At 37.3% G+C, this 13293-nt stretch overlaps 1 protein-coding gene across 6 annotated transcripts in view; it reads right to left on the bottom strand.

Moving 5' to 3' along the window:
• The window catches only part of LOC129762354 (uncharacterized), a 47260-nt gene that overhangs the window by 7276 nt on the left and 26691 nt on the right, over positions 1-13293 (bottom strand). For 5 of the 6 annotated variants that reach the window (XM_055760564.1, XM_055760563.1, XM_055760562.1 and 2 more), the window contains one exon: positions 7710-8420. The exons of the other annotated variant lie outside the window; for it this stretch is intronic. In XM_055760564.1, coding sequence (XP_055616539.1) covers positions 8034-8420 — 387 coding nt within the window. In that variant the 3' untranslated portion in view covers positions 7710-8033. Of the gene's footprint in view, positions 1-7709; positions 8421-13293 lie in introns of those variants that run through there. 6 annotated transcript variants of the gene reach the window in all.

Here is a 13293-nt window from a genome sequence, read left to right as displayed (position 1 = left end):
AATATCTAGAAGCACTCATTTGGTTCACCAAAAATTCAAATATTCATTCCACCTTCGCCTTTTAAGTGATTGTGTAGAAGGAACACTATTTATTTTAATATTTTAATTCGGTAGGTAGTGCTATTTCTGAGATCGCCCATCATTATTACTACTCTTACTAGCTGACCCGGCAAACTTCGTCCCGCCCAAAATTTATATTTCGTTATCACGACCACGTTATCGTATTAAGCGCACGTTCATGAGTCCAATCGCAAAACTGTTCATTGACTGATCTTCTAATCTACCATTTAAAATTATTTTTTGCTATGAAATTTCAGTACTTCTACCAAAACTCGACATTATTATATCAGATTATTTTCAGACACAATTCTCGTGCAAGATTTTTCATCCACAACATGTGTCTCCGTTACGTGGAAAAAATGTTTGACACAGAAAATATGATAGAATAAAGACAGCCCTAAATCGGACAATTCCTTTCTCAATTTTTGCTCTTATCAACACATTCGGCGACCCTTCTTTATTTATATAGATATAAGACGATATAGGAGTGCGTTTTATCACATTAAAATCCATTTACACTACCGAACGAAGATCAATTTCGTTGGCGCAAACATCAAATGGACTAACAACGCTTGTCAATATGTAATTGTAGAACACATGCGAATTGAATTTTTCGAATTTTCCCATTTTCCTTCAGAGTTTTCCGAAAATTTTCAATTGTCATGTTTGGTTGGGATATGTGTATTATTTTTATGGCACCCCCTCTCCATTCCAGAGAAAGTAGGGGTGTCATACCATCATATAAACATTTATCGTACCCAAAAACTGTCACATCCCAATTTTGTTGTATGGCAGCCTCCCCTTAGAGAGAGATGAAGAATATCTAACCACCGTAGAAACGTTTATCGATCCCTAAAACCTCTATATGCCATGTTTGATTCCATTTGCTTGATTATTTCTCGAGTTATTCATGCAGAAATGTATGCTTCATTTGTATGGCAGTACACCAGACCCCTCCACCCCACTCAGAGAGATGGGAGGAGTGTCTATTCACCATAGAAACGATTCGGGCTCCATTTGCTTGATGCTTTCGAGGAGGAAGAAGAAAATTTTGTTTCATTCAGTGTTTGCCAAATGAACCACTCATTGAAAAAATCGCTTTCGTTCGTTCAAATATGATCTTTCAGGAAACATTTCCCCCAGCGGTATTCTTTTGTTGTTATGTGTTGCAAATCACGACACAAAAGAGAACGAGACAACTCTGCATCGGCTCGCACTTTATTGCACACTAGCATGCAAGCAAAGCTATCATATACGCTTTTGGTCAGAAAGCTTATTTTCTTCTTGGCCTCTAACATATGCATACCGACCTCTCCATGCATCATGAAACAACAGGATCGTACGGACCACGCAAAGCGAAAGATTCATATTCAGCTAATGTAGCAGATCCTGATTTTTAAGTCTCAGAGAGTGCAAACTATATGATTATTTAGCTAGATAGAGGCTAAGGGAGGGTAGTCAGATTATATTTTCCATTTTTAACGCCGCTATCCCTTGAAATATTAGGCTGTCAAAAAAGTCCTGCGGTATTTCCGCGAGGTGTCGTTGTAAGCGCGTAGTTCTAGTTGTATTCATTGTATCGAGTCATACTATAGCTTGTTGGAAAGGTATTTTTGCGCGCTATAATATAGTCCTTGACAGTGTTTTGTTTGGTTAAGTCGTTCGTGAGTTATAGTGTCGCAAATATGGAGCAAAATAAAGAGAAAATCCGACATATTTTACAGTACTACTATGACAAAGGCAAAAATGCATCTCAAGCTGCCAATAAAATTTGTGCAGTTTATGGACCCGATACAGTTTCCATTTCCACCGCACAACGATGGTTCCAACGTTTTCGTTCTGGTGTAAAGGTCGTCGAAGATGCGCCACGCTCCGGAAGGCCTGTCGTCGAAAATTGCGACAAAATCGCTGAATTAGCCGAGAAAGACCGGCATAGTAGCAGCCGTAGCATCGGCCAAGAGCTGGGGATAAGTCATCAAACCGTTATTAACCATTTGAAGAAGCTTGGATTCACAAAGAAGCTCGATGTATGGGCGCCACACACGTTGACGCAGAAAAACATCTTTGACCGTATCGACGCATGTGAATCGCTGCTGAATCGCAACAAAATCGACCCGTTTCTGAAGCGGATGGTGACTGGCGATGAAAAGTGGGTCACTTACGACAACGTGAAGCGCAAACGGTCGTGGTCGAAGCTCGCTGAAGCGGCTCAGACGGTGGCCAAGCCCTCATTAACGGCCAGGAAGGTTCTGCTGTGTGTTTGGTGGGATTGTCAAGGAATAATCTATTATGAGCTGCTTCCCTATGGCCAAACGCTCAATTCGGACCTGTACTGCCAACAACTGGACCGCTTGAAGGTAGCACTCATGAAGAAGAGGCCATCTTTGATAAACAGAGGCCGCATTGTCTTCCATCAGGACAACGCCAGGCCACACACTTCTTTGGTGACGCGCCAGAAGCTCCGGGAGCTCGGATGGGAGGTTCTTTTGCATCCGCCGTATAGTCCGGACCTTGCACCAAGTGACTACCACCTGTTTTTGTCCATTGCGAACGAGCTAGGTAGACAGAAGTTAGCCACAAAAGAGGCCTGTGAAAATTGGCTATCCGAGTTTTTTGCCAATAAGGAAGCGAGCTTCTATAACAGGGGTATTATGAAGTTGGCATCTCGTTGGGAACAAGTCAACGAACAAAACGGCGCATATTTGACTTAAAACAGATGATTGTAACTAATTTTATGAACAAATGAAAATTCAAAAAAAATACCGCAGGACTTTTTTGACAGCCTAATATGTATATTCATATAGACCGCATAGTTTTACTAGCAACACCGCTCCAGTGAGAAGCAAAAACTCTCGCGTTTTATCTCTTTTCCCATTCGCTGCGTAATTTTTCTGACGTAATTTTTCTTGTATCATTTATTGCTTTGCACTTTTCTGTGCAGTGGGTTTCGCTATAGTAAAATGGGACGATATATGTGGTTCAAACTTGTATGCAGGCTTCGAAAATGGTATGCGATGTTTGATACAGATATGCAATCAACAGTCTTCGTTCCTCTCTTAGTTTAATCACTAAATATTACACAAGTGATTACTGACATTCATACAAGTATCTGAATGATCTTCTCATATTTGATTATATGTTCGTGAGAGTTTACTTGCATGACACATTGTGTATCATTCGATTTTGATCGAAATCCAAACACTGGTTTCATTTGAATGGCAGCTCTGCCTTAGAGAGGGGGAGGCCATATACCATAGAAATATTTATTGCATCCTAAAACCTCTATATACCAAATTTGGCTCCATTTACATGATTAGTTTTCGAGTTATGCAAAAATTTGTGTTTCTTTTGTATGACAGACCCCCCCCCCTTAGAGAGGGGGAGAGGGCTCGGTTTTGTGCATTATCGCAAATTATGAGACCCGTATTTTTTATTTTTTTGTTAGGGTGACCAGTTCTATTTTAGGGTGGTCAAAAAAAACATTTTTTCGCATTTTGCCACAAATGACTTTTTTCAAAAATCCACAATTTTTGAACTACTAAACCGATTCAGATGAGCGACATATCAAATTAAAGCTAATCACCTGATCTTTTTTGAAAACAATACTTTACCTGCAGAAAATTTGAATTCTGCTCTCGTTATTATTGATTGTATTTGTTTCCTATTGTTTTCATAGTCTCGGGACAAAAGGCGCCTTAGTTTTTTCATATGTTTTCTGGAAAGCTGAGGATTTTTCACATAACATACCTCGAAACCAGGGAGGCGGTTTTTTGTCGTTTTTGAGTTATTATTTTTCAAAGTTAACCGATGGTTCCTAAAAATCATTTTTCCTTTTTTCCCTAAAATGACTTTCTTCAAAAATTTATTACTTTGAAACTACAGGACCGATTCAGATGATCGACATATCAAATTAAAGTCTACTAGCTAGCTTTTTTGGAAAAAAATAATACATTTGCCAATTAATTGGATTATAATCACATACATCCAGTCTAGTCGCATAGAACGAAAACTGAAAACATGTTAACTTTGAAAAATCATAACTTAAAAACGAAAAATAACACCTCTCTTGTATCCGGATATATTGTATGAAAAAAAAACCTCAGCTTTCAGAAAAAAATATAAAAAAATATGGCGCCCTTGGTCCTGAAACGATGTAAGCTATAAAAAACAAATATAATCATTAATTACAAAAACAAAATACATTTTGTGAGTGTAATATTTTTCAAACAAGACTAGCTCATCGGCTTTAATTTGATATGTCGATCATCTGAATCGGTCCAGTAGATCAAAAGTTATGATTTTTTTTGTAGTGGAAAAAATGGAAAAAAAAATATTTTTTGGACAAAATCATTTTTGGCAAAAATGCGAAAAAATGTTTTTTGACCACCCTAAAATGGAAATGGTCACCCTACCAAAAAAAAGGGTGGGTTATATCTGTGATATAACCGCAAGGTTGACGTGGGCTACCTTAGCTTAGCAATCATTTGTTTGTATTAATTAAATTTTTGATGGAATGAAACAATTCCCGAATTCGATTGAATTCAATATATTTGCTTTGTGAGTAAAAAGATTGTATAATGCCATGTAAGGTCAATTCATGCATTGTGATAGATAATGTCCTCCGTTACAATTAAATGTAATGACAGTCCTTTTACGTTTGGCATGATGCCTAGGACAAAATATGTGAACGGAAGAATTATCAAAAGATTATTCAATTTTACGTTTCCTTCTGAAGTTTGCATCTCTCAAGTGTACGTACTTCTCGAACCGCGAATTTGCTTGATTTTTTATGAACTTCAGGCACTCAGTTTCGATTTTGACATGTACGTCGAACGCATACACCCATACCTCGCTATATGGCTGTTGCATTTCGCTATAACAGCCCTCTTCAATTAAGGCACATTTGGATATTACGGCCTAAAATGATTCGCTAGAGCGGCAAGAATTTTGTTTTCGAAGTCGATATACAGCCATTCCATGCCGAACCAATATAGCGATTCTATATTTTCGTGGAAAGTGTTAGTTTTGATCTTTGGCACCATTATATTGGTTTGACATGGAATTGCTGTATACATACATATTTTATGTAACATGAAGTTGTTTCATTTTTGATTATGGGTTATTGTTGGTTTTTGGAGTCTGTTATTATTTTATGTTCAAATATATGTACTTGTTATGTATGTATTTTTAAAAGAAATGAAAAGATAAACTGTATTTTGAATGATAAACATATTCAAGAAATTTGGAACTAATCGTATTGAATTTGTATGGATTTGTATTAGAATAATTGATTCTTTAAACGACTTTTCGCTTTGCGGCCAAGTTTCGTGGAACGAATCTAGGCCGTAAAGCGAGGTATGGGTGTATTTCTTAATCAAAAGGCGTTATCGCAGCAAATGGTTAACAACATTTTGCCTAATCATCAAATGGTATGCGTAGAAATTCAGTGAGCATGGATAACCGTATAATGGTATGCTTAAATTCAATAATGGATAACCGAGTCAACGCGTTTTGTTCGTACCCGCTTTTGTAATTCGTGTTAGGAAAATACTTGCAGAAGTACCCTCGGCTTGCATGAATCAACAGCTTCAACTTCTACTTTTTATACTATAGAGGCTTTAAACTTGAAAGTTCATTCGTCTCTAGTGTCTGTACGATTTTCCCAGGTTCCTAAGTTTAGGAGACCGTGTTAAGGAAACATATTCTAGTTTGCACAAAGGCAAGCGAGTACAAAAGTACTCGAAGTTTGCATTTATTTGCAGAGCCCAGACATCTTGGTTTTGAAGTCTGTGTTAGGCAAATACATTTTAGTCGGAACAAAAAGGCCCCCGACTTACATGTATTTGGAATGCCAATTTCCCCACGCTCTTGGATTTAAAGTCTGTGTTAGGGAAACACATTTCAGTCGGAAATAAAAATACCCCCGACTTTCATGTATATGCAATGCCGATCTCTGCAACGCTCCTTGGTTTTGAAATCTGTGTTAGGGAACACATTTTGGTGAGAACAAAAGTCCCCATACTTTCATGTATTCGCAATGCCGATTTCCCCCAGGGCTGCTTGATTTTGATGGTTGTGTTAGGGAAACTGTAGATCGGGCCAATCAAAATGAGGCAGTAAGGGCGTTTAGATAACGTTTAACATTTTACAGTTATTCAATTGTTTATCTAATGAAAAATAATATTTTATTAATTGCGATAAAAGCGTAGAAATATCCCTTATCAATTGATGGAAACATCTTTCCGATCCAGTAAGAATTGTTCGAGTTATAAGCATTCGGAATCTTTAATTTTTTCCTGCATGTTCTGTGTTTAGGTTTTCATTTTACCCCCCATATACTCCGGTTAGACGTAGTCCCACGTTAAAATAAAAAAAATAGGGTCTCATTATTTGCGATAAAGAACAAAACTACCACTTTTGACGAAAATCTGAGAACCACTATATCGGTTTGGCATGGAATAGCTGTATATATAGATATAAGATAGATTAAGCTTGTATGGCATGGTATTCTCTTACTTCTTCACATAGCTCACATAATGACTTCATCTCTGTACATTCAAAGAATTTCTCTTTTCCATCCTCGGAATAAAAACTCTGTATGGATTAAATGAGTAAATATTCCGACGATATTTTTGTTTTATTGAATGACTGTAATATTATATTTTTATGTTGCAAAGTATTCGATGGATCTGAACTGTCGATTTCTTAATATTGCAAATTGCAATAACCTTAAACAAATAATAAGTAAAATTCGAAGTCAAACTTCGGTAATCGAGAACAACTTTATGATGGAAACACCAGTTGATCATTGTTTCTATGGTTTCCGTGTACGATGTCTAGTATCTATTCATTTCGATGATCAAACAGCACGAAAAACATTTACCGGAAATGGGCGGAGGCAAGAAAGTTGTAAACCTGGAATATTTTGTTCGACGTTATATCTGTGCGAGTAATACACAACTGCTTCATATTTAAGTGATTTTTAACTCAAGGATTTCGGAAATATTAATACAATGATTTTCACAACGTTGTCTTGAACAATTGTAAATTCGATCATCACAGAAAAATACAAAAAGTTGAATAGTTTTGGAAAAAACACGAGCGCTTAATCGTTCTTAAACTGAGGATTGACCAGAAGAAGTAAACAATCAATACTAATACAAATAGCTCGATTTATCCGAAATTGAATATTAGATTAAGTATGATGTGTTCTGTGTTTTTTTTTTCAGACGCAAGGCATAACTTTCATTTCAGAATGATTATCTGTAAATTTTCGTAATAAAATTAGAATTGAGTGCGTTTAAATTCCAATCAAAATAATAATGTGTGATAAACACGAATTCTCGAAAAGGATGACACTATGATGTAATTCATTTATCGAAATAATTTGTACCAGATATAAAAACTTACCGTTATCGATTGATGTAATCAAGATAATAAACACTAGAAGAACATCCATCGTGCAGTTTTTAAGTTAGAAACAGAAGACAGTCAACCAACGATCATCGGCAACTAGGTCGGATCCACAACTTTCCATAATATTTACAAACTATCAGGGATTAGTACAAAATGTAACAAAAACATTCAAACACAGTGTTAATTAAATTTGTTAAGAATTTTTATTTTTTCAAACATATATTTACAATTGTTTTGATTAGAAACTTGCTATCGTTTCAGATTCTTTTGTTTTTTTTCTCTTGTTGTTTGTTTTCCATTTTTCATCAAACCCTACCTATGTGTGACTCTCTCCTCTCCTCCCCTAACTATCAGCTACTATTGCCTTATAATTTCTTACGTATGAATGATCGCGTAATGAGAATGATTTTCGGTTAATTTCGAGTCACGAATGGTACAAGTACCACATGGAACACAATCATGGAACCCAGTTTTTGTTTAATTTTCCTGTTTTTCCTCGGTGATAAATAACATAATCCAAAACATAATAACATTGTTTCACCCGGTGAGCGATTGATTTACTCGTCGTCATCATCGTGATCGCCCAGCGATACCGAGTTAGAGCCGCCACCGTTCGCACCGGACGATCCGGACAGGATCGGGCCGGAGAGCTTCAGCAGAGAGGACACAACACCCCCTAGGCCGGGTGCAGCGGGGCTTCCGTTGCCATGCTCATCACCACCGTTATCACCACCGCCCGAAGATCCACCCAGGAAGCTTCCGCTCAGCGAACCGATCTTCTGCGTGATGAACTGCACCTTGGGTGTGATCACCGAGGACACTAGCGTCTGGAAGCTGGTGATGGGCTTCGGCGATTCGATGTGGTGCTGCTTGTTCTTCTCGATGTTAACCTGTTCCAGTTTGTCCACCAGGCGGGTCTTGGCGTCGATGATGGAGTTGATTTTCTGTGGGTGGGGATGGAAGGAGGGGCGAGGGGCTTTGAGGATTCGTTCGGTTCGATACCGGTACCGGGCCGGCTCTGTTTGACCCGGAGTCAGTCGGAGATCGTATGTTGTGTGAGATCAGTGCAACCCAACCAAATGTGCGTTTGTGCAGTTAGGATTGTTCAATTGAGGATGTTTTTGAGGTTTGAATCTTCCAAAATTCCTTTGTTACCTCTTGAACATTCCTAGCTTGCGCGGAGTGTTTTAAGCTACCGAGAAACTGCGCCCCAATTAGTTGTCAGTGGAAAACCAGTTTTCTGATCGTTAGTTTCTAGACGCATGGAGTCGGGAGTCAGGAGGAAGGAGTCGTACAGCGGTTATTCTTGATCTATTGATGTCGTCAGATCGCTTGCCCTGCAAGTGGAGTGCAAGTGTGGTGGGAAAAACAACAGAAACGAGTTCTCTTGGAACACAACTTTCGTTTTCTTGAAAAACCAAACGACCTTCACCAAACGAACGTCTCCTCGCCGCATGTACCTCTGTGGCGCAATCGTGAGGTGTGCGGCGGTGTGTTTCAGAGCACAGAATCTGTCAAATGCCAACCAACAGCTGCTGGATCTATCATCTCGGAGCATAAGATAGCCACCACCGATCCGGTTGAGGTGTTGCGATGCGTGACGGTAGCGTTATTTGGATGTGGGAGCTTCATGCGTCCCAGATTTTTATACGAGTATAGATTAATTATTTATGCCGAAAGCTGTTTGTCAAGGATGTTCGGAAGTTACTCAGAGATTAGAACGTTTAAATTAACTGAAGGTCAATGTCAATGTGGACCTGTTTTCGGCTTTAACAGGATTTCGATCTCTGTCTGTCACCAAAAGGATTGTTTTTAATCGATATCAATTTAACTGTATTCGAAGTCATTGTTCACGATATTCTGTTTTTTTTCTTCTAGAGTCTGAGTTTGATGCGATATTGGTAAGGAATATTTCAGTCATCCTGACAGAGGATTTTATTGAAGAATCAGCTTAAAAGTGTTCAATCGCAGAACTAAAATTTTAAAAAAGGTGCTCATGGACGAATGACAGGCGACGGTCCGTTCATAAACCTTTCGCTTGCAAATTCTAGGCAAATCTAATCGAAGTATCCGATTTCACCACAAAATAACTGATGAATTGATTGAAGAAACTTTTGAAGACCGTTCGAATTTAAAGTAGCACTACGATGAGTTCTAGTATTGAACGTTGGTAGAATGAAGAGATAAATTTTAAGTGCATACGTAACGGAATAAAAAGTAAAAATATTAATTATTGAAACCCCCAAACAAAAATCGAGAAAAGTTTGATGTGATGATATAAATGGTTATATAGCAATGGTGTTAGTAAAACCAATAAAAGAAGAAAATTTGTCGAAGTTGAACTAAAATTTAACATGCAAAAAAGGACTATTGAAGAAATATTCTAAAACTTCAACTGTTGATCAAACGATGAACGATTCACTGACAAGAAAAGAATCGAATATATTATTGTATAAACAGAAACTTTTCTTGGTTCTCACGAAGAGTATTAGCGAAAAATAAATTCACCTGGAAGAAAAATTCTGGTTCACCTGGAGCTAAATGCTTCCTAACATTGGGAAAATCTTGAGCAAAACTATTTTCTTAAATAAAAAACAGGAGTAATCAGGGAATATTCTCCCGCAAAATATCAACTGGAAAAAATCCCTTCGGAATTCGAATAAAATGTCGCAACTGCAATCAAAACTTCATATCGATTGAATGCGCAATGGCTAAATTATTAGATGCGCTACAATGTTCCCGTTATATGTCATTTCCGATAAATCGAAAACACCATGAACCAAGCTTAAACAAATAATCTTCATTTGCGGGAAGAGTTGATTATCTTCTTTCATTCGAAAAACTATGACTGGGGTGCAACAAAAGTCCCAAAGCACAATTTCTATGAGATGACATGGCTTGGGAATGATTCAAAAGCAAGAAATTTAGGTGTCTTATGTTTTGAAGCCAAGGGAAAAGACAAGTTGAACGTCATCGCATCATTACGGATATTGAAAAATGGCTCAATTGAGCAACTCAAAAAAATGAGAGCTCGTGGAGACTGTTCGGTCATGCAGGACCGCTCGATCGAATCGGGACGGTGTTATTTATTACGAGCTGTTGGAACCGCACGAAACTATCATTGGGGAACGGTATTCAAATGAATTGATGTGATTGAACCGAGAGTTGTGCGAAAACGACCACAATATGAGCAAGCGCGAGAACGTGAAGTATGACAACGTCAGACTTCACTCTGTCAAACCCTTTAAAACCTACTTGGAAATATTCAAATGAAAAGTCCCGCCATATTCCCCTGATATTTCTTCATACAATCTGATCAGCAGTTGCACTCATATGAAGACTCCAAAAAATGGCACAACTGAAATAGCTTGATTAGACGAACATACCGGTATTCAAGCTCTATCGGACAGTATCGACCACTTTGAGAATCCCTGGTGTAGATGATATTTCACCATATCGAAGAAACCACATTGATGGAAGTAGCAGTTATAAAATCATTTGTCTGCGGATGCCCCATTGGATCGTCATTGGAAAGGGGGGTATTATTTGTGCTGAATATTTCCAAGGAGGAATCCATTCCTTCTTGGAACGTTAATTGTTCTGTTCCGGCTCAACGAAATGGTATGGTTATCATTTTATATGGTTTTGGTTTTATACTTGTTAATTATTGAGCTGACAACTTGTTTCAATGGCTTAAGAATTGCTTTGAAAACAGGCTACTGAAATGACACAAATCTGTATATAAGCTGGCGCCCGCTCGGAAATACATTTCGTTGTAATTGCGATGTGACATGGGGATGGTCTCGCTCACACGCCAATGCATCACACTCTTTTCTCCAAATCACATTTCTTTTCTGCTGCCGGACTGAACTGAAATAAAAGCACCTAGGGAAATCGTCATAGCAGATAGATGAAAGCTGTGAGTACTTTTTCACTCGCTTGCATTTTTGCTGAACGGAATATGTGTTCCAGAGCACGGGCGCATATTCAAGGCGCCTCGGTTCTAGTCAGGTTCTATTCCATATTTATACTCATCCCTCACACACAAACAAACAAAAATTCGGCGTTCTTTCAAAATATTCATTCATTGAAAATTAAGGGACGAATGACCTTCAAGTTATTCTTCTTCTTGAATGGCACTAACGTTCCTAGAGGAACTTCCCCGTCTCTTACGTTATTTTTGTTTCATTTAATACTTAGTTGAGATTTCTATGCCAAATAACACTCCTTGAATGTATTTTGAGTGGCCGACCAGAACGGGAATCGAACCCGGCATGTTAGGTATGACGCTAACCACTCCGGAGCACTGACCTTCGAGTTGAAGTCCCTTAGAACAAGAAAAGCTGTACCCGATCTTCGGTTGATAAAAGAAATCGAAGAATCTTTATCCAATTTTGCGTAAAAAACCCAACTAAAGTGTAACGAAGTGTGTGAAATGTTGACAAAGATTGATGGTGAGTTGGTTATGAATAAAACAAATTCACGTGAATTTTTAGCCAATAACAATACTATAACTTCACATTGGCATCTATATTCGACAGAAATGGCCCCGTTTGACTTTTCCTGGATGAAAAGAACCTGGAAGGGCCGTTGTTTTACAAGCAAAAATGACAATAAAAGCGCATTGTTGAAAACGCTACAGGCTATTCCAAAGATATAATTTGAGAAGTGTTTCGATGATTAGAAGTAGCGGTAGCACGAGTGCACAATATCATTCCGAAACTGTTTTGAGGCTACAACTTTAATGGGTTGAATGATCAAAATTTATTTAAACAGTAGTTTGACGAGTTTCTTTTAAATGGGCGTTTAAAAAATCTGAACACCCTTCATCTTATAAATGTGTGTGTATAGAATTATTCCTCGTTTTATTGTAATAATTGTTCTTCAATTCACAAACTGATGGCCAAGCAAGAGTAGCAATGCTTGAAAAAAAAACAAAACTTTCTGCACACGAAGTAATAAAAAAACACGCATGAAATACTTCGTTGAAAAGTGAGAGGTTTCTCAGAATCGCTAGTGTCATTGAAGAAAAATACTAAGTAGAATATTAAAAAATGAATGGGAGTAAATAGAATATGAAAAATAGAGAAAGAAACAAAGAACATTTGTTTGCGAAAAATAGGAAGAATAAAAGATAATCGGAAGAAAAAGAAGATAGAGAAAAGACAAATAGGAATAAACATTATGTAAAGAAAAAAATTTAGACAAAAATAATAGGAAAAACAGAATGGGAAGAAGAAGTGTGTAAATAAAAAGAAACTGAAGAGAAATAAAAATAGAAAACGAAGAAAAGTAATAGAAAAAAAAACTAAGAAGGAAAATAATAGACAGAAAACTAATAGAATGAACATCGATGAAAGAAAAAACAGATAGAAAACGAGAAGAAAAAACTGAATATGATAGAAGAAAGTAATAGGAAGAAAACGAATAAAAAGAAAAAGAATAATAGGAATAGGAATAGGAAAAGGAATAAGAAGAACAAAAATGAGAAGACGGAAAAGAGTAGGAGACACAATAATAATAAATAATAATTCAATAAGAAGGAAAAAATGAAAAGAAAAAGAATAGAAAGCCATAATCTCAATTACAGATTTTGGAGGAATAATTCATTAAATGACGAATTAAATCGAGGGAAAACAGTAGCTGATAGTAGAAAATCCACAAATATGTTTGATATTTTTCTTTAAGTATGGTTCATAGAAACGTACCTCTTTTAAACCATTTTTTTCTCGAAGACATGAAGGCGGGTATTTCAGAATGACACTAATGCCAGTGTCATTAAAGAAAAATACTATAAAGAAAATGAATAGGAAGAAG

The sequence above is a fragment of the Toxorhynchites rutilus genome, chromosome 1, assembly GCF_029784135.1.
Source record: "Toxorhynchites rutilus septentrionalis strain SRP chromosome 1, ASM2978413v1, whole genome shotgun sequence".
NCBI lineage: Eukaryota > Metazoa > Arthropoda > Insecta > Diptera > Culicidae > Toxorhynchites > Toxorhynchites rutilus.
This window is presented reverse-complemented; position numbering and strand designations above follow the sequence as displayed.